Genomic DNA, 19,384 nt, shown 5'->3' with positions numbered 1-19,384 from the left:
TTGTGAGTATGCAGATCTGGATAGAGAATACAGCAAGTAAGGTATTTTCCTTGCTCATGGCTGACTCCATTTCAATCCCCAGAACCCCATATGATACTCTTAATTAATATTATCAGGAGTGATCCCTGAGTACAGAGCCAGGAGTAAGTTCTAGATGTGCGTCCCCCACGACCCCCCCCAAAAAATCAGCAAACAATTTTCATGAATTTTATTAAACGCAAAATAAATGTTTGGCTTCACAATCATTTACAATGTTTTTCACTTTCAAAATCAGTCCTCTTTTGTTTATAAGCTTCAAGAAAGGGCAAGCCTGAGTTCAATTTAATTGAACATAAAATTTCATGTTTTCAGCATTATGTTCTCCTTTCATAAAATATTTATAAGTAACTTCCAGTAGTTGCAATTAAAAGCAGATCATCCTAATTTAACCCCTTTTTAAATGGAACATTGCTGAGGATGAAGAAGGAGTGTATACTGAATCTATACTACAATGTATTCTAAGATTCGTGCAAAAGAAAATGTTATTTTAAATTAACGTTCATTTAAAAGTATTAAGAGCATTGAAAAAAGTTTTGTTCAGCAAACATGACTCACCTCGGTAAACTCTGGGCACTTTCCTTTTTAGATATGGCTGGAAAACTGCAGAATGGACTGAGTGCAGAGTAGATCCTTTGCTCAGTCAGCAAGACAAAAGGCGAGGTAACCAGACAGCACTCTGTGGAGGAGGCATCCAGACCCGAGAGGTGTACTGTGTGCAGACCAATGACAACCTCGTCTCACACTTGAGCTCCCAAAACGATAAAGAAGGTAAACTTTGCTTTATTCTTACTCACACTTGGGTACCAGAGAGAGTATAAGAGGTAATATGTTCGTCTTACATGCAGATGACCTGGTTTGATCCCTGGTATTGCCTTTGAGTAACCTTGGGAGGTAATCCACCTTCCCACAAAAACACAAAATAAAACAAAACCCCATAAACAAAAGACTCTCACATGTAGTCTTAGCATGGAATGAACCTATATATAAAACCATATATATATGTGTATTATAGGTTATATATAATATATATTATGTGTGTACATATATGTGTATGTGTATGTATAATCTATAATTAACCCAGGTTCATTCCATAATGAGATCTATATACTAATTATATACTATATATAATAGTTAATCGTGAGATTTGTTACTGTGTTTGGTATATTGAATACATCCCGGGTAGCTTGCCAGGCTTTGCCGTGAGGGCAAGATACTCTCGGTAGCTTGCTGGGCTCTCCGAGAGGGGCGGAGCGGAGGAATTGAACTCCGGTTGGCCATGTTGGCTGCGTGCAAGGCAAATGCCTTATCCACTGTGCTATTGTTCCAGTTGTTATATAATAGTTATTAGTTATATGTATTATATGTATATGCAGTAACCATGTATATAATATATATAATAATTTTTTCTTTTTAAAATTTATTTTCCAATCAACATATTTAAAAAAGACTAAAGCATCATGATTTCCAAAGTAATTCATAGTTGAGCTTTAGACATACAACATTACAGCACCAATTGCACCACTAGTGCCAAGTCCTCCCACCAACTTTCTCAGGTTCCTGCCCATATCCCCTATCTATCTCCAATCCTGCCATGTGGATAAGCAGCTTTCTAACTTTGGCTGTTAAAGTATGGGTCTCTTGATTTTAGTGTTGTTGACACTGTGGTTTAGATATTAGGCTCTATCTATCCTTAATAACACCTTTGTACCTAAATCCCCAGACCTGGCCTCCCCATTTCTTCTCTTTTCTTTTTAACTTTTTACTGGTAAATTACCGTGAGGTACAGTTACAAACTTAGAAACTTCCGTGCTTGTGTTTCAGTCATACAATGCTTGAGCACCCATCCCTCCACCAATGCCCATTCTCCACCATTTATGATCCCAGTGTCTCTCCCATCCCTCAACCCCACTGCCCCCGTCCCACCCCACCTCTGTGGCAGGGATTTCCCTTTTGTTCTCTCTGGATATTCTGGATTTGTTCTCTTTGGGTGTTGTTGTTTGCAATAGAGATATTGAGTGGCCATCATGTTTGATCTATAGTCTACTTTCAGTGCACATCTCCCATCCCAAGCAGGTCCTCCAACCACATTTTACCTGGTGTTCCCTTCTCTATCTGATCTGCCTTTTCCCTCAGCATGTGAGGCCAGCTTCCAAGCTGTGGAGCAAATTTTCTGGTACTTATCTCTGTTATTCCTGGGTGCTAGTCTCCCATTCTGTTACTTTATATTCCACAGATGAGTGCAATCTTTCTATGTCTGTCTCTCTTTATTTGATTCATTTCACTTAGCATAATACTTTCCATGTAGTACTACTTGTATGTAAATTTCATGACTTCATCTTTTCTAACAGCTGCATAGTATTCCATTGTGTAGATGTACAAAAGTTTCTTTAACCAGTCATCTGTTCTTGGGTTTCTTCCAGATTCTGGCTATTGTAAATAGTGCTGCAATGAACATACAAGTGCAGATGTCATTTTGATTATACATTTTTGCCTCTCAGGGATATATACCAGGAGTGGTATTGCTGAGTCAAATGGGAGCTCAATTTCTAATTTTTTAAGAATTGCCCACACTGTTTTCCAAAAGAGCTCAACCAGTTGGCATTCCCACCAGTAGTGTAGGAGGATCCCTTTCTCCCCACATCCATGCCAACACTGGTTGCTTTTCTTCATTTGGATGTGTGCCAGTCTCTGTGGTTTGAGGTGTTATCTCATAGTTTTTTTGATCTGCACCTCCCTGATGTTTAATGATGATGAGCATTTTTTTCACGTGCCTTTTTTCCAATTTGTATTTCTTCCTTGAGAAAGTTTCTGTTCATTTCATTGCTACATTTTTTGATGGGGTTGGATGTTTTCTTCTTGTAAAGTTCAACCAGTGCCTTGTAAAGGTAAAGGTAAAGGTAAAGGCCCTCCCGTTGATCGTCGATTTGCTCGAGCGGGCCCAGTAACGTCTCCATTGGAGACTTTGTTGTTACTGTGTCTGGCATATAGAATACTCTCGGTAGCTTGCCGGGCTCTCCGAGAGGGGCGGAGGAATCGAACTCGGGTCGGCCATGTTGGCCGCGTGTAAGGCGAACGCCCTACCCGCTGTGCTATCGCTCCAGTGCCTTGTATATCCTTGATATCAACACCTTATCAGATGGGTATTGGGTGAATTTCCTTTCCCATTCTGTAGATTGTCTTTGTATTTTGGTCACTGTATCTTTTGCGGTGCAGAAGCTTCATAGTTTAATATAATTCCATTTGTTTATCTCTTTTTCCCCTTGGTTGGTCAGTTGCAAGTCATCTTTGAAGATACCGTTGTTAGGGAGCATAATGTACCATTTTTTTTGGGGGGGGTTGTTTTTGAGACATCGCAATGTTCAGGGCTTACTCCTGGCTCTGTACTCAGGAATCACTCCTAGTCCTGCTCAGAGGACCATATGGGATACCAGGGATTGAACCTGGGTCGGTTTCCTGCAAAGCAAGCACCCTATCCACTGTACTTTCACTCCAGCCCTGATATCTTTTACATTATACTTGGTATCTACTATGATGAGTAGTAATTCAGATTATAGCTGTAAAAGTCAGCACTGTCAGCAATGTCCTCCCGTTGTTTATCAATTTGTTTGAGCAGGCACCAGTAATGTCTCCATTGTGAGACTTGTTACTGTTTTTGGCATATCGAATACACCTCAGGGAGCTTGCCAGGCTCTGCCGTTTGGGTGAAATACTCTCGGTAGCTTGCCGAGCTCTCCAAGAGGATTGGAGGAATTGAACTCGGGTCGACTGTGTGCAAGGCAAACACCCTATTTGCTGTACTTTGACTCCAGGCATCTTTAATCATTCTTGATGTATAGACAAATTTATCTTGAAGTTTTCTGAATTCCAACTCAGAGTCATTTTAGCAAGAGAAATAATTGTAAAAATAGAATAAACATTTATGTGATTGCCATGTACATGAACTCTATGATTATATTATAAATTCCAAATTTATTTTCTTTATTTAAGTAAAGTCAACCTGTGGAAAGCTCTTATTTTGCTCTTTGAAATGTAGTTGGAAAAAATTAAAAATACAGCTTGTGAGATAACACAGCAGATAGGGAACCTACCATACACATAACCCGTGTTGGTTCCATCTTTGACACCCTGTGTGGTTTCAGGATCTCAACTAGGAGTTGTCCCTGATAAATACTGACAGAAGTAAGCTCTGTGTATTGTAAGTTATGGCCCCAAACATAAACAAATAAAAAAAGAAGCAAGCAAAAATGTTAAAAGATATTGGATTAAATTTTTAAAATTTAAATGAAATATACACATAATAAATACAACATGTATTATAGTGAATAAACCTTTTACTCAGAAGCACAATGTTTTTAAACCTTCTAGTATACACTTTTACTCACCATATTTAGAGCGTTTTACTTATTTTGAGTTTGGGGTCAGATGTGATAAGTGTAGGAAAAGGATAAGTGAATAGAATATGTCCAGGTCCAGAGCATATTCATCTGTGATTTTTTATTATATATTAAAAGTTCTCCAAAATTTTGCTCTTATTGGATAAATCTTATATTAATTTAGTGCTCTTCTACATGATTATGAATATTTTTAAAATAATGTCATAAATAGATCCTTTCATACTCTCTCTGAGACAGAAAGAGTACAATATCTATCACTAAACTGTTCAGTATTCGTTAATTACTTGACAAGAAAGTTTTTAAAATTGAGTACTGTAGTAAGATAATACCATATGACATACATTATTACTGACTTTTACAATACCCTGTAAGAGGATCATTGAAATATGAATATTCATAAGGGAGGTGACATTTGAGCTGGGTGATGATGATGCATATGCTTGATCTGGTTAAGTGGGCTAAGAATGCAAGAGGGAGTTTATTCCAAGAAGAGAAAGTAGAATGTATTGAAGTGTACCAAAAATAATAATTAAAAAAAAAAACAGAAGAGAATTTTCGCACACACAGAGGAGCAGATTACATTTGCCAAGTTATAGATAGGATTGAGTCAAATCAATCTGATTGAATCAGATCTTACAGGATAGACTAGTATAGAATTTCCTAGCAAATATATTGATCACAAAGTGAGAAAAAAAATAGGCACAAAGACTTTGGTTGACTCCAAATAAATAGCATTTAAAAAGGAGAATATTCAATGAAGAAATGTGAGCAATAATGACCAGAGAAGAAGGGGGAAGAATTAATAAAAATTGTTTATTAAAAAGAAAAAAGGTGATTTCACTATATCTCCCACATCCACAAAGCAATAGTACTAGCATCTAGGAATTCATAGAAAATAAGAGCTGAAGTTTTGCTCTTGCAACTTCAAAAATTTAATTGTTCTGTATCCACTAACTTTACACAGCATGTCAACTCATTTAGAAATCTAGCCTAGGGATACATTTTACTACTAATGTATCTTGAGGTTGTAAGAAGTAGCATAAAACATGTAATGTTAGTACATTAATATTTTCTTGGCCACTTTAATGACTACATTTTTAACACTCTAAGGTGGATTTATTATAGCAGCCTTTTCAGAGTAATATAATTTCACTGCCAGAGGTATATCAGATTTTAGTTTCTGAATGTCAATTATATCCTGTAGGTTATTATTTTGCAAAGATCCTTCTGAATTCTGAATTGAACTGGATTTTGGTATAATTTTTCAGAGTCCCCTACCTTGTCAAAATACTGCAGAAGCCCCATAAAAAATCATCTAGATAGAAAAAAATTCATTATTAGCATGCATATGTTGAACTAAATCAAATTTCAAAAGAGAGGGAAGAAATGAATTCACCTAAAATCAACATTTACCATGTAAGTACATAAAATTAATAATTTAGGAATTTGTATCCTTTTATGTAAAATACTAAAAATACTAATAAATTTCTTATAGCCTGTAAAAAACAGTTCATTTTTCTTAAAAGTTTGAGTTTCATTCTTTTCTTATAATTTAGACTATGTGAATTTTCCCTGGAAGCACTTGACATTTACTAATTGTAAATTTGTCCAGTGCAACAGCATCACAAGTATGACATGTACAAACATAAATATGTGTGGATGAAAAATAATTAGGCTGTTATTTGTAAAATATTTTTCCTCATTCTACCTTCCTTAATAACTGTGAAATAAAGGCTTAGTTGTAGAGTGAAATCTTTCTCTCTCAAAAAAAAAATAACATCCTCAGTCAACCCTGATAAAAAGTCATTGATCTCAAAAAATCCTGTGTTTGTAAAGAGTTATAACCTTCCCTTAGAGTAATTCAGGGGCAGGCTGAAGAGAGTACAGCAGGTTAGGGTGCTTGCCTTGCCTGTGACTGACCCAGGTTCTATTCACAGCATCCCATATGGTCCTCCTGACCTGCCAGGAAGGATCCCTGAGCACAAAGCAAGAGTAAGACCTCAGCAGAGCCAAGTGTGTCCCCCAACAAACACCAAAAGAATAATTCATATTTGTGTTTGCAAGAAAAAAATTCTATGATCTTGCTTATGCAAATTCATAGAATGTGTCTTCTCACATTCACTATTCCATGGAACATTTTCATTTGATAATAAAATTTCCTATTAGAAAATTTGATATTAAAATTTACATAATCTCCTCTTATTAGATCATCTTGCATTAAGGAATGATAAGGGCAATCTTAGTAAAAGAACTGGACCAATTAATTACTTTATTCTTTGATGTATTCACTACTGTTAAATGACTTTAACAATACTGAACCATATAAATTCACCTTTTTGAAATAACTATTAATTTCTATAAAATTGAAATATACATTGTGTAAAATACTCAGAAAGTGCAGTCTAATATTCACAAACATTTATCTGTGTCTGTTGAATCGTGTTATCAGAATATTAAGTTGGTTATAGCATCTGTAGACAATAGGGAAAAAATCCTATTATTGGAGAATTTCCATATTTTATTTATGGAATGCTATTGATAGTAGGTAGTCCTCTCAATCCTGCAACTTACTTCCCACAATATCCAGGTGAGCCTAATATCCACTGTAATTTCTTTAGAAGAGAGTCTTGATAAATTATTTACTCAGAGGAGTTATCAGTACAACACTTGACTCTTTCTATTTGGCTAGTTGATCAGCATCTCAGTAGACAGTGAGGAATGTCAAGCTTACGGTATCATACCATTATCAGAATATGACAAGTAGAAGCCTTGCCCAGGGGGAGGTTATCAGTATAAGACCTAAATAGCTGATGAAATGTTGCTGATCATTGGGTGAATGAACACAGATTGATTTTTTTAAGAATTCAGAGTGAAAATAGATTTTAACTATAGCTACTGAAAATATTCCATTTTATATGGTTTGGGCCATATAAATTTTTAGTTATAAAGAAAGAAACCAAAAATATGTTATAAATCACCATGAGACTTAAACGGACTTATCCCATAGGAAATGTAAGAACATTTTCTTTTACATCCAAATCTGTTTTAATTGAGGTAAACCATTGATTTGAAGAAAATATACCAAAGTTTTCCACTCTGAAATCCGGGTAGTCTGTGGATTTAAGATTATTTGTAAAGAGTAACTAGCTTTTAGTTTAACATAAAATGAGATAAAACAGCAGAAATCTGGGGAGGACCAGTGTAAAAGAAAATGGAGAGAAGATCGATTGCACAATAAAGGAGCAGACAAATGGGTGACTAAAGGTTTTTCTTCTCATATTTTACAAACAAAATAGATGGATAAAATACTATTCATCTTATTAGATCATAAGGGCACATAAATTCTTTTGAATTATAGTCTGTCACTAACAATTTCCACAAAATAGCCAGCTTAGTAAAAAATATTTAGAAAAAATTATTGTTATAGTATAATTTTCACATTATTTCAGAGACTAAATTTCAGAGAATGTCAAAGGCTAGTGCATCACATTTTCTGTTGATCACTTTTGAAATAATAGGTAAGTGAAACTATCTATCATATTTCAATCAGAAACTATTATTAGAGATTCTCTATGCATTCCTGACATAATTCTTAAACATTCTAGTTAATGATTTATTTCTGGTTTCACTTTTGCCCAAAATATATCAAAGGTGTTTTATGAAATAAAAATTACTTACTTCTTCTTGAGTTTTTATAAAATTATCATATAGGTGATCTGTCCTCTCTAGAAAGTCTTAATTCTCTCTTGAATGAATTACTCCCTCCTCTCTTTCTTTTTTCTTTTCTTTCTTTCTTTCTTTCTTTCTTTCTTCTTTCTTTCTTCCTTTCTTCCTTTCTTTCATCATATTCTCTAAATAAAACTATTAACTTTGAAAGTAAATAATCATATATATGTATATATATATATATATATATATATATATATATATGGACTTAGGACATCAATGAAAGTTTTTAAATTCATTGACTTAATATTTTACCAGAATATTATAAAATGCAGATATATTGAGCTTTATTGTTGAGATAAATTAATGTAGATAGCATCAGCAGCCTGATGGCTCCTTCAGACTTCCAGATACCCCAAAATTGCTGCTGTGCCTTTGGCCAGACCCCAAAAACGTGGGGCAAAGTTTACCAAGAAAGTAAACAGCCAAAAATTAGGTATGTGGGAAACACACTCACAAACCACCTCCTGCTCAACTATATAATTGGAGGCATGGACTCTCTGGTTCCTGATTGAACTGCTTAATGGCCATGATCGCAGAGACTCAGAAACAAATCTCGAAACCCAGCGGCTTTAGGCAGAAATGTGTCCGGTCCCTGCAGTAGATTACCAGTGCTGGGCCAACCCAGGTGGGAATAGTTTCGGGCCTTGTCCTGTCCCCCCCAGCAGCCCAGTGTCAGCCATTCTCCAGAGGTCAGTCAGGTATGGGCCCCCAGTGACGAGACATGCAGGGCCTCACTGGAAGGGTGTGGAGCCAGTCCTGGTCTCCCCATCCAAACGAGACCCCAAGTCATCACCCACGAATGGCCTCTTTGGCTCTTGGTCAAGCTGCTTGACGGCCATGATCCCAGAGACTCAGAAAAAAATCTCGAAAACCCAGTGGCTTTTGCCAGAAATGTGTCCGGACCCCACAGTACATTTTTGTCGCCGGGCCACCCCAGGGAGGAAAGGGTGTTGTCACTCCACCTGCTTCCCCTTGGTGGCTCGGTGGCCATCATCCTCCAGAGGCCATTGGATAGTCAGGCTTGGGCCCGCAGTGACGAAACTTGTTGGGCCTCAAGAGATTGGGGGGAGGGGAGCCGGGCCTGTCCTCCCCACCCCAACGAGACCTCAAGTCATCTCCCACGAACGGCCTCTCTGGCTCCTGATCAAGCTGCTTAACGGCCATGATCCCAGAGACTCAGAAACAAATCTCGAAAACCTAGTGGTTTTTGGCAGAAATGCATCTGGACCACGTGCAGTAGGTTATTGTTGCCAGGTCACCCCAGGGGGGAAAGGGTGCTGTCCCTCCGTCTGCTTCCCCTTGGCGGCTCGGAGGCCGTCATCCTCCAGAGGCCATTGGACAGTCAGGCTTGGGACCGCAGTGACGAAACTTGTTGGGCCTCATGGGATGGGGGTGGAGCCGGGCCTGTCCTCCCCTTCCCAACCAGTCCCCAAGTCATTGCCCACAAATGGCCTCTCTGGCTTCTGATCAAGCTGCTTAATGGCCATGATCCCAGAGACTCAGAAACAAATCTTTGAAACCCAGCAGCTTTTGGCAGAAGTGCATCTGGACCCCACAGCACATTACTGTCGCCAGGTCACCCAGGGGTGAAAGGGTGTTGTCCCTTCTCCTGCTCTCTCTTGGCAGCTCAGTGGCCGTCATCCTCCAGAGGTCAATGGACAGTCAGGTCTGGGCCTGCAGTGATGAAACTTGTTGGGCCTCATGTGATGGGGGTGGAGCCGGTTCTGGTCTCCCCATCCCAACAAAATCCCAAGTCATCGTCCAGGAATGGCTTCTCTGGCTCCTGATCAAGCTGCTCAACGGCCATGATCCCAGAGACTCAGGAGCAAATCTCAAAACCCAGTGGCTTTTGACAGAACTCCCTCCAGATTTAAGTGTTGAAATTTCGGAATTTCAAAATCACTTGGCCCTACTGCAGCCTCGCAACATCATATGTTATTCATAATCAGCAATAGAACACAAATTGTCTACTGTTGCCTTTTCAGTAGATGTGAGTGTTAGGGTAAAATCTCAAATAATGGTGGCTCTGGTGTCGAAATATTGGATGTGTTCAAAGTGGAGAGAGAGTAATGTGGAAATCATCTGCCTCACAGGTAGGGGAAGGGTGTGGGATGGGGGTATACTGGGGTTTTTGGTGGTGGAGAATGGGCACTGGTGAAGGTACGGGTGTTTCATTGTATGACTGAGACTTAGACCTGAAAGCTTTTTAATTGCTCTACAGTGATTCAATAAATAAAATTATAAAAAATTTTAAAAAAAAGTAAGGTGGAGTTCATGCACAATTCAATCAGCTAATCAGTGGCTGAATAAATAGCAGTACTCCTACATAAAAAATTAATGTAGATAGGAAATTTTTATTATTTTATTATATTAATAATAATGTATGCTCCTAATTTCTGGAGTGATAGCACAGCAGTAGGGCGTTTGCCTTGAGCGCAGCCAGCCTGGCTGAGCTACCGAGAGTATTCAATATGCCAAACATAGTAACAAGAAGTATCACAATGGAGACGTTACTGTGCCCGCTCGAGCAAATCAATGAACAACGGGAGGACAGTTAGGAAATTTTTGTTATTTTGTTATATTAATAATAATATATGCTTCTAATTTCTTAATTAATAATTATAAAATACTGAGTGCCGAGAATAGATAACTGGCTAAAGAAACTTTGGTGATCTACACAATGGAATACTATGCAGCTGTTAGAAAAGATGAAGTCATGAAATTTTCATACAAGTGGTTCTACATGTAAAGTATCATGCTAAGTGAAATGAGTCAAAAAGAGAGAGACGGACATAGAAAGACTGCACTCATCTGGGGAATGTGAGATAACAGCATGGGAGACAAACACCCAAGAATAGTTGAGATAAGTACCAGGAGGTCTGCTCCACAGTTTGGAAGCTGGAAATACATGCTGGGGGAAAAGGCAGCTCAGATAGCGAAGGGAAGACCAATTAAAGGGTGTTTGGAGGATTCGCTCGGGATGTGAGGTGTGTGCTGAAAGTAGACTATAGACTGAACACGATGGCCACTCAATATCTCTATTGCAAACCACAACACCCTAAAGGAAAGAGAGAGAAAAGGGGAATGCCTTGCCATAGAGGCGGGGTGGAGTGGGGGGGATGGGACCGGGGGTGGTGAGAGGGCTACTGGGATCATAGGTGGTGGAGAATGGGCACTGGTGGAGGGATGGATACTTGATCATTGTATAACTGAAACACAAGCATGAAAGTTTGTAAGTCTACAACTGTACCTCATGGTGTTTCACTAATAAAAAAAATTATTGATATATAATCCACATACCATAAAAGTCAAAAAGTCAGCCAATACTATAAATTTGATATATTTACTGAGTTGCTCACTGATTCTCACTACCCAGTTTTAGACCATATTTGTGACTTTAGGGCTGGAGTGATAGCACAGTGGTAGGGCATTTGCTTTGCACGCAGCCAGCCCGGCCGAGCCGGGTTCGATTCCTCCGCCCCTCTCAGAGAGCCTGGGAAGCTACCGAGAGTATTCAATATGACAAACACAGTAACAAGAAGTATCACAATGGAGACATTACTGTGCCAGCTCGAGCAAATCAATGAACAACGGGAGGACAGTTAGGAAATTTTTGTTTTTTTGTTATATTAATAATAATATATACTTCTAATTTCTTAATTAATAATTATAAAAATACTAAATTGCACAAAGTTTTCACATTAGAAGCATAGTTTCAATGGATGTAAAAAATACTAGAATATACATTAAGTATAATTAAAACATGGTAAATCCCTGAAGAAATCATGTCCTCCTTAGAAGTAGTTATCTAGATATTTAGAGAAAGAGTGTTAACCTAAGAAATTATTGGTGATAAGTAGTTTACAAAATGGAAAGTGAGATGCTAAAATTTTATGTGTCTATCTCAGTGAATAGAGACTTATAAAACCTCACATGCTGGGAATTCGATTAAGGTGGCCAGTTATCTACCCTGGTGGTAACTAAAAACTTTTAGTAGAGGAAGAACACACTGATAAGATTTCATCAAGTAATCAACTAAAAAGGCAATCAGAAAATAATGAGGCAACTCTGAAATCATGTACATGGGAGTAATGCTTATAATACCTTTTATCTAGCTATATATAAAATAATTTGTTATATATGTTTATATATTTATTTGTTTATATATATGTAAATACATTTATCTGTTTTATATGTTTAAAAATGCATGTTTTATATTTTATAACATATAAAGTATAAATATGTTTACTTTTCTCTTTGTAAAATAGTACAATATTTTTAAAATCTGTCTGAAAATTATATCTATCTTGACCATTTAATTCTTCAAAAACATATTTTCTATTTTAGTGAGCTGCTATATTTACACACAACTGCCCTTTACCCCTGAATAAATAGCTACTCACACCTCTCACTTTAAGTAGAGGAAACATGATCTACTTGTTAAATCAAATTACAGGAGCCAACATTCACGCACCATCTTTTAATTTTGGCCACTCATTTAAAAGAATGTATTAGCTGCTTATCTCCTAGTTAATAATGTACATTTTAATGGAATGATTTTTTTTTTTTTACCTAGACTGCTTTCAAAAGAATCCTAAGCAGGAACAGAGAGTCAGTATAGTGTGGCCAATGCAAGTTCAATCCCCAGCACTGTATTTGGTCCCCTAAACACTGTCAAGAGTCATCCCTGAGCATAGAGTGAGGAGTAAATCCTGAGTCCAGCTGGTTGTGGTCCAAAACCATAAAAGAATCCCAGACAAATGTCATCAAACCTCATTTTCATTTCTTCTTTGTATCCTTATGTGCATTATTTAACCTTATTTGGCTAAAAATATCTATTTGTAAGAAATCTATTCCATTTCTAGTAGTATAGCTAATTGAAATAATTGGAAAAATCATCCTTTACAAAGTATATAAATATGCAAGTTATAATATTGCTTTAAATTTTTTAAATTTCTTTTTAAAAAATTAGAGACATTGATTTATAATAAGTCAGTAATTCATTTTTTTTATTCTGAGTTACACCCGTAGATGCACAGGGGTTACTTCTGGCTCTGCACTCAAGAATTACCCCTGGCGGTGCTTGGGCAACCATATGGGATGCTGGGAATCAAACCCAGGTTGGCCTCGTGCAAGGCAAATGCCCTACCCACTGTGTGTGTGTCCAGTCCCACAATAATAAGTTTTTAAGAGGAAAATATTCTAACAACACATGCACAATCAGTGTGTCGGCCTTAAAAGTAGAATAGAGGTCTTGATGCACTAAATATTTCCACACACCAAACCAGGAAGGTGGACTTCTCAGGTGTTTATTCTTAGATTGGAAATGGACAAGAGTGGTTCGGAAACAGGATTCCACATAAACAGTTAGGGTGAGGGAGGAACTGTGAGAAGATTATAGTGGGAAAGTTTTAGCCAGAGAAATAGATACAAGCAGAGAGACTTATTTCATCAACCTCAAAGGATTAAAAAATCAAGTAGTAAAGTAACTTATGTTCCCTAGAGGGGAGATAACAAGAAACCAGGTCCAACCCGCCTTTTGTGAGTTCCCAAGAAATACAACTATGGACCTCTTCTCATAGTAATATACATTATAGAATCTAAAAACCACAGAATCTAGAAATTAAGGTATATGAAAAAGTTTCAGGCCAATGGTATCATGGGAGTTGCCTTAGAAAAAGTAGAGACTTCTTGTGGAGTTTAACCAGTATTTTGTATATCCTGGATATCAACCCCTTGTCAGATGTGTATTCAGTGAATATCCTTTCCCATTCTGTAGACTGTCTTTGTATTTTGGTCACTGTTTCTTTGGAGGTGCAGAAGCTTCTTAGTTTAATATAGTCCCATTTATCTATCTCTGTTTTCACTTGCTCGGCCAGTTGCGTGGCATCTTTGAAGATACCATTAGCTTCAATGTCATGGAGGGTTTTGCCAACTTTATCTTCAATGTACCTTATGGTTTCTGGTCTGATGTTGAGGTCTTTAATCCATTTTGATCTTACTTTTGTACATGGTGTTAGGCAGAGTTCTGAGCCTATTTTTTTGCATGTAGCCGTCCAGTGATGCCAACACAATTTATTAAAGAGGCTTTCCTTACTCCACTTCACATTACTTGCACCTTTATCAAAGATTAGATGAGCATATGATTGAGGAGAGATGTCAGTGTATTCAACCCTGTTCCATTGGTCTGCAGTTCTGCCTTTGTTCCAGTACCATGCTGTTTTAATTATTACTGCTTTGTAGTACAGTTTGAAGTTCGGGAGGTTGATTCCTCCCATTTTCTTTTTCCCAAGAATTGCTTTAGCTATTCGTGGGGGCTTATTGTTCCATATAAATTTCAAGAGTGTTTGCTCCATTTCTTTGAAGAATGTCATGGGTATCCTTATAGGGATTGCATTGAATTTATACAATGCTTTCGGTAGTATTGCCATTTTGACAATGTTAAGTCTCCCAACCCATGAGCAGGGGATATCTTTCCATTTCCTCATGTCCTCTTTTATTTCCTGAAGTAGCGTTTTGTAGTTTTCTTTGTACAGGTCCTTTACTTCCTTAGTTAAGCTGATTCCTAGGTACTTGAAAACATCCAACCCCATCCAAAAATGGGGCAATGAAATGAACAGAAACTTTCTCAAAGAAGAAATCCGAATGGCAAAAAAGCACATGAGAAAATGCTCTACATCATTAATCATCAGGGAGATGCAGATCAAAACCACAATGAGATACCATCTCACACCTCAGAGACTGGCCCACATTCAAAAGAACAAAAGCAACCGATGCTGGCGTGGATGTGGCAAGAAAGGGACACTCCTTCACTGTTGGTGGGAATGTCCACTGGTTCAGCCCTTCTGGAAAACAGTATGGACGATTCTCAAAAAATTAGAAATTGAGCTCCCATTTGACCCAGCAATATCACTCCTGGGAATATATCCCAGAGAGGCAAAAATGTATAGTCGAAGTGACATCTGCACTTTGTTGTTCATTGCAGCACTCTTTACAATAGCCAGAAACTGGAAGAAACCTGAATGCCCAAGAACAGATGACTGGTTAAAGAAACTTTGGTACATCTACACAATGGAGTACTATGTAGCTCTTAGAAAAGATGAAGTCATGAAATTTACATACAAGTGGTACAATATGGAAAGTATCATGCTAAGCGAAATGAGTCAGAAAGAGAGGGATAGACATAGAAAGATTGCATTCATCTGGGGGATATAAAGTAACAAAGTATGAGATTAATACCCAAGAATAGCTGAGATCAGCACCAGGAGGATTACTCCATAACTTAGAGGCCAGCCGGGTATCCTAGAGGAAAGGGCTGTCCAGATAGAGAAGGGAGCACCAAATAAAGGATGTTTGGAGGATCCTCCCAGGAGGGGAGATGCATGTCGAAAGTAGACTATGGACTGAACATGTTTGCCACTCAATGCCTCTTTTGCAGACCACAACACCCAAAAGGAGAGAGAGAACACAGGGGATTGCCCTGCCACAGAGACAGGGGGGATGGGGGGATGGGGGTGGGAGGGATATTATCCATGGTGGTGGAAAATGGGCACTGGTGGAGGGATGGGTATCTGATCATTGTATAATTGAAACCAAAGCACAAAAAATTGTAAATCTACAACTTTAAAAAAAATAAAATAAAATAAAATAAAGGGGAAAAAAAACAAAAAAAAAAAAAAAAAAAAAAAAGTAGAGACTAAAATTCTGAAGAGGCAAATCCTTTAAACTGCTACACAAGAATTCAGAACATAAACAAAATAATTCAAAGAGAAATCAAGATATACAACTATAAAAAACCGAGTTATCTAAATAAATCCAGATAAGCAGTTAGAAAAGCTAATATTTTTTTTTGTCTGAAAACGCTTCAGTAATTGTCAGAGAGATACTTCAGTGGGTAAGGTGCTTGCTTTGTACTCATCAACGCAGCACCACATTTGTTCAAATCCAGGAGGAAAAAGAGCAAACAATAAACAATCACCTCTATAGACACAGTTAGTAGATGAATCACAATAATATATGAAGAAAGAAATGATAAGACCACAGGAGCATATTGCTTGGAAAAGGGTAAAAGTATAGAAAAGTTTATAAATTATCACTGTAGCACTGTAGCACTGTAATCCCGTTGTTCATTGATTTGCTTGAGCGGGCCCAGTAACGTCTCCATTGTGAGACTTGTTGTTACTGTGTTTGGCATATCGAATATGTGATGGGTAGCTTGCTAGGCTTTGCCATGTGAAGAAGATACTCTTAGTAGCTTGCCGGACACTCCAAGAGGGGTGGAGGAATCAAACCCAGGTCGCCCTGTTCGGCCACGTGCAAGGCAAATGCCCTACGCGCTGTGCTATCACTCCAGCTAATGATAAGATTTTAATAATAATTATTAATTATGCTACATTTTTATTTTGAAAGCTACTTGTGCATAATTGCACAACCTATAAAAATTGTATGAAGATTATTTCATATGTGAATGCATTTTATTATTACAAATAAATTATGGAAACTAGGTAAAATTTAATGGAAGGATAAAAATTAGAGGAACGTATAATTTAATGATTAAATACCAAATAAGGAACATGCACAAATAAAGTATATATATTTTTCGTGTCTTTAAAACATTAAGTCAAGTTAATTGTAGAAACATTTTGTTTTCCTTATCATTATGCTATTAGCGAAGAAACTATAATATTAAATGCTTTATAATGATCAAGTTCAGAATATGGATTACTTGGTGCAGGATTCACCACTGCTGACAAAGTGAAGTACAGCTTTTAGTCATTTTAAGAAAGTACTCATTGAATCCCAGTTTTTGGTACCTAGGCTGTAAACCTTTAAAAAAGCATAGTAACTTGCTAGTGGCAGTTAAGCTAAGAATCTATGAAGAAAGAAAGCTTAATAGTCAGATATAGTTTCAAGTTACATCATACCTATGTACCCGAGATGGACAGAAGCTATGGCTGTTCGACTCTTAGTAGCGCATGCCATTAATGAAGGAAAGATGACGGATAAAATGTCACATGACTTGACACTATCAAGTGAAAGTACCACTTGTTCTTTTTGTGACTCTTAAGCACTGATTTCAAATCCATTGTCCATGAAAAACAGCCCCAAAAGGAATTTTGAAATGTGCTCTCAGGGATGTGCATCACCGAATGAAGAGCCTTTCTTCAGAGCTACACTACTGCAGTCTAAGAATGTAAGAAAAATGGTTTTTGGCTGGTTGTTCCCTGCCTTGCTGATGATTGCTCAATAGGGAGTAGCTACTCTCTCTGGTATTAACAGAGGAGTTCAAACTACATTGTGGAACTCATTAATATTTATTCCTTCTAAAAGCAGAGGGCAATAAAAAGAGAAATAAACCAAGAGAATAGCAATGGGAAAAGAAAGCAATGACAACAGATGCATCTTGGAAAGATTTCACCATTTATTGCATGGAGTAAAAGGTTCAAACACAAGGATCTAGATTATTATATTACTAGACCTGAATCCACTAAAATGTTGCTTATTAGCTAAGCAATTTATTGAGAAAACTGTATTGAAAAAAATTCAAGAATTTGGAGCAATTGAGCCAGGCAGAGAGCATGGAGCGCTGGAGCACATGTCTTGCGTTGGGTTTGATTGCCAGCACTGAGGAACTTATTTACACAGAGACCCTATATGTCATATGTAGGTAATGTATTTACAACAGTGTCCGATAGGCTCCCTGAGCACAGCTTGGGAGATCCTAAGAGGTGAAAGAGAAATTCAAAGTAGCCATATTGTAAGCATGCGCATAAGATATATGTTTACAGTTTCACATTTTCAGTGTTCAATGGAAAATACATGTGTTTATTATGAGAATCTGTGTTGTCTTTCTCTAAGTTAAAAATCACTGTCTTTTGCAACACAGAGCAGTGGCTTCTGTCATCTTTTCTCTTTATATAGTAACTTTTCTGTCTTAAAATGCCTTTATTCTTTGTCCCAACTATATATCTATATCTATCTATCTATCTATCTATCTATCTATCTATCTATCTATCTGTCTATCTATCTGTAGCTCCTCCAAATCATTTTTCACACAGTCAGACATCAACATGCATAGATAGAGCTTTATAGTACAACTTTCCTTTGGATTTTATATAAATGTATACTTTTATAGTCACCTTATAAATGTTTATACCAACATTTTAAATTTCTGAGAGGCGGTATGGTGTTTCCTTTTCCACTAAATATTTTAGTAAAAACCATTATTTTCTTAATGAAATTATGCAGGTACATTTGATGGTTGTGTCATTTAGAAATATCTTTAAGAAAGACAAAGAAAACCCTTCAGTTAAAAGATGTTGACTTTTAAATTTCCTAGTTACAGGATTTTATTTTAGATTTACATGTCTAACTACATTTTTTTTCTTGGTAGCAGTTTAATGAGACAACAAATATAAAATGCTCAAGCAAAGATATTTCTTGCACTTATCATATGCCAAATAAATATTAATTGTTTTCATTTACCTATTTGATTTTGTGGCAAAATTGAGGAAAAAATAGGAATTTTAAAGATTCATTTTTTCCCAAACCTTATTCACCTAACAGAGACATAATTGTTTTATTAGTTTTATTAGTTTAGACATGTAGAAAGTAGAGAACATAGGATTCTTAGAATTTTATTATATTTTTCTTGAAATTCTGCCATGTACTTACATTATATATGGAATTTCTTTTTCTTTCAAGAAGAAAGTCTTTTTCAAAACTTCTTCTTATCTCCTTTTTTTGTGATACTAAATACTTGAAACTTTAAACAGCAGTGATTCTGTTGCTCAAGGATTCAAAAGGAAATGGTTATAATAATCCTGGGATTTTCTGATTGTTTTAAAAAGGAACATTTTTTTTCTACCTGAGAATGACTCTGATATGTCTACTCCTAAATCCTAAGTCTCTAAAACCAGCATGGTGAGGAAACCTTATGTCCTGAAGCCCTTAAGTGTTATCAAAATAATAATACTGAGTTGATATAGGAAAAAATATATATAGAAGTCTTACTGTGATGCACGTTTTTAGCTAACTCTTGCTAGAAAGTTTTGGATCAATTAGGATTCTCCTGTTTTGAATTTCTAAATGTATTTTGAAAATTAAAGTTTTAACTAAACATGTTTTGGATCTATTTCTAATTTCTTGCATAAAATATTCAAAACAAGTTTCTGTCTCTGTTTGATGTCTGTCTGGTCACACACTCTCTCTGTGTGTATCTA

The 19,384-nt window shown here is 36.9% G+C and overlaps 1 protein-coding gene across 2 annotated transcripts in view; it reads left to right on the top strand.

Moving 5' to 3' along the window:
- THSD7A (thrombospondin type 1 domain containing 7A) overlaps positions 1-19,384 on the top strand; it is a 486,579-nt gene that overhangs the window by 220,502 nt on the left and 246,693 nt on the right. For both annotated transcript variants that reach the window (XM_056118708.1, XM_056118707.1), the window contains exon 4: positions 626-807. In XM_056118708.1, the coding sequence (XP_055974683.1) occupies positions 626-807 (182 nt within the window). The remainder of the gene's footprint in view (positions 1-625; positions 808-19,384) is intronic.

The sequence above is a fragment of the Sorex fumeus genome, unplaced genomic scaffold, assembly GCF_029834395.1.
Source record: "Sorex fumeus unplaced genomic scaffold, SorFum_2.1 ptg000037l, whole genome shotgun sequence".
Lineage (NCBI taxonomy): Eukaryota > Metazoa > Chordata > Mammalia > Eulipotyphla > Soricidae > Sorex > Sorex fumeus.
The sequence above is the reverse complement of the archived record's forward strand: the minus strand, read 5'-3'. Positions and strand labels throughout refer to the sequence as shown.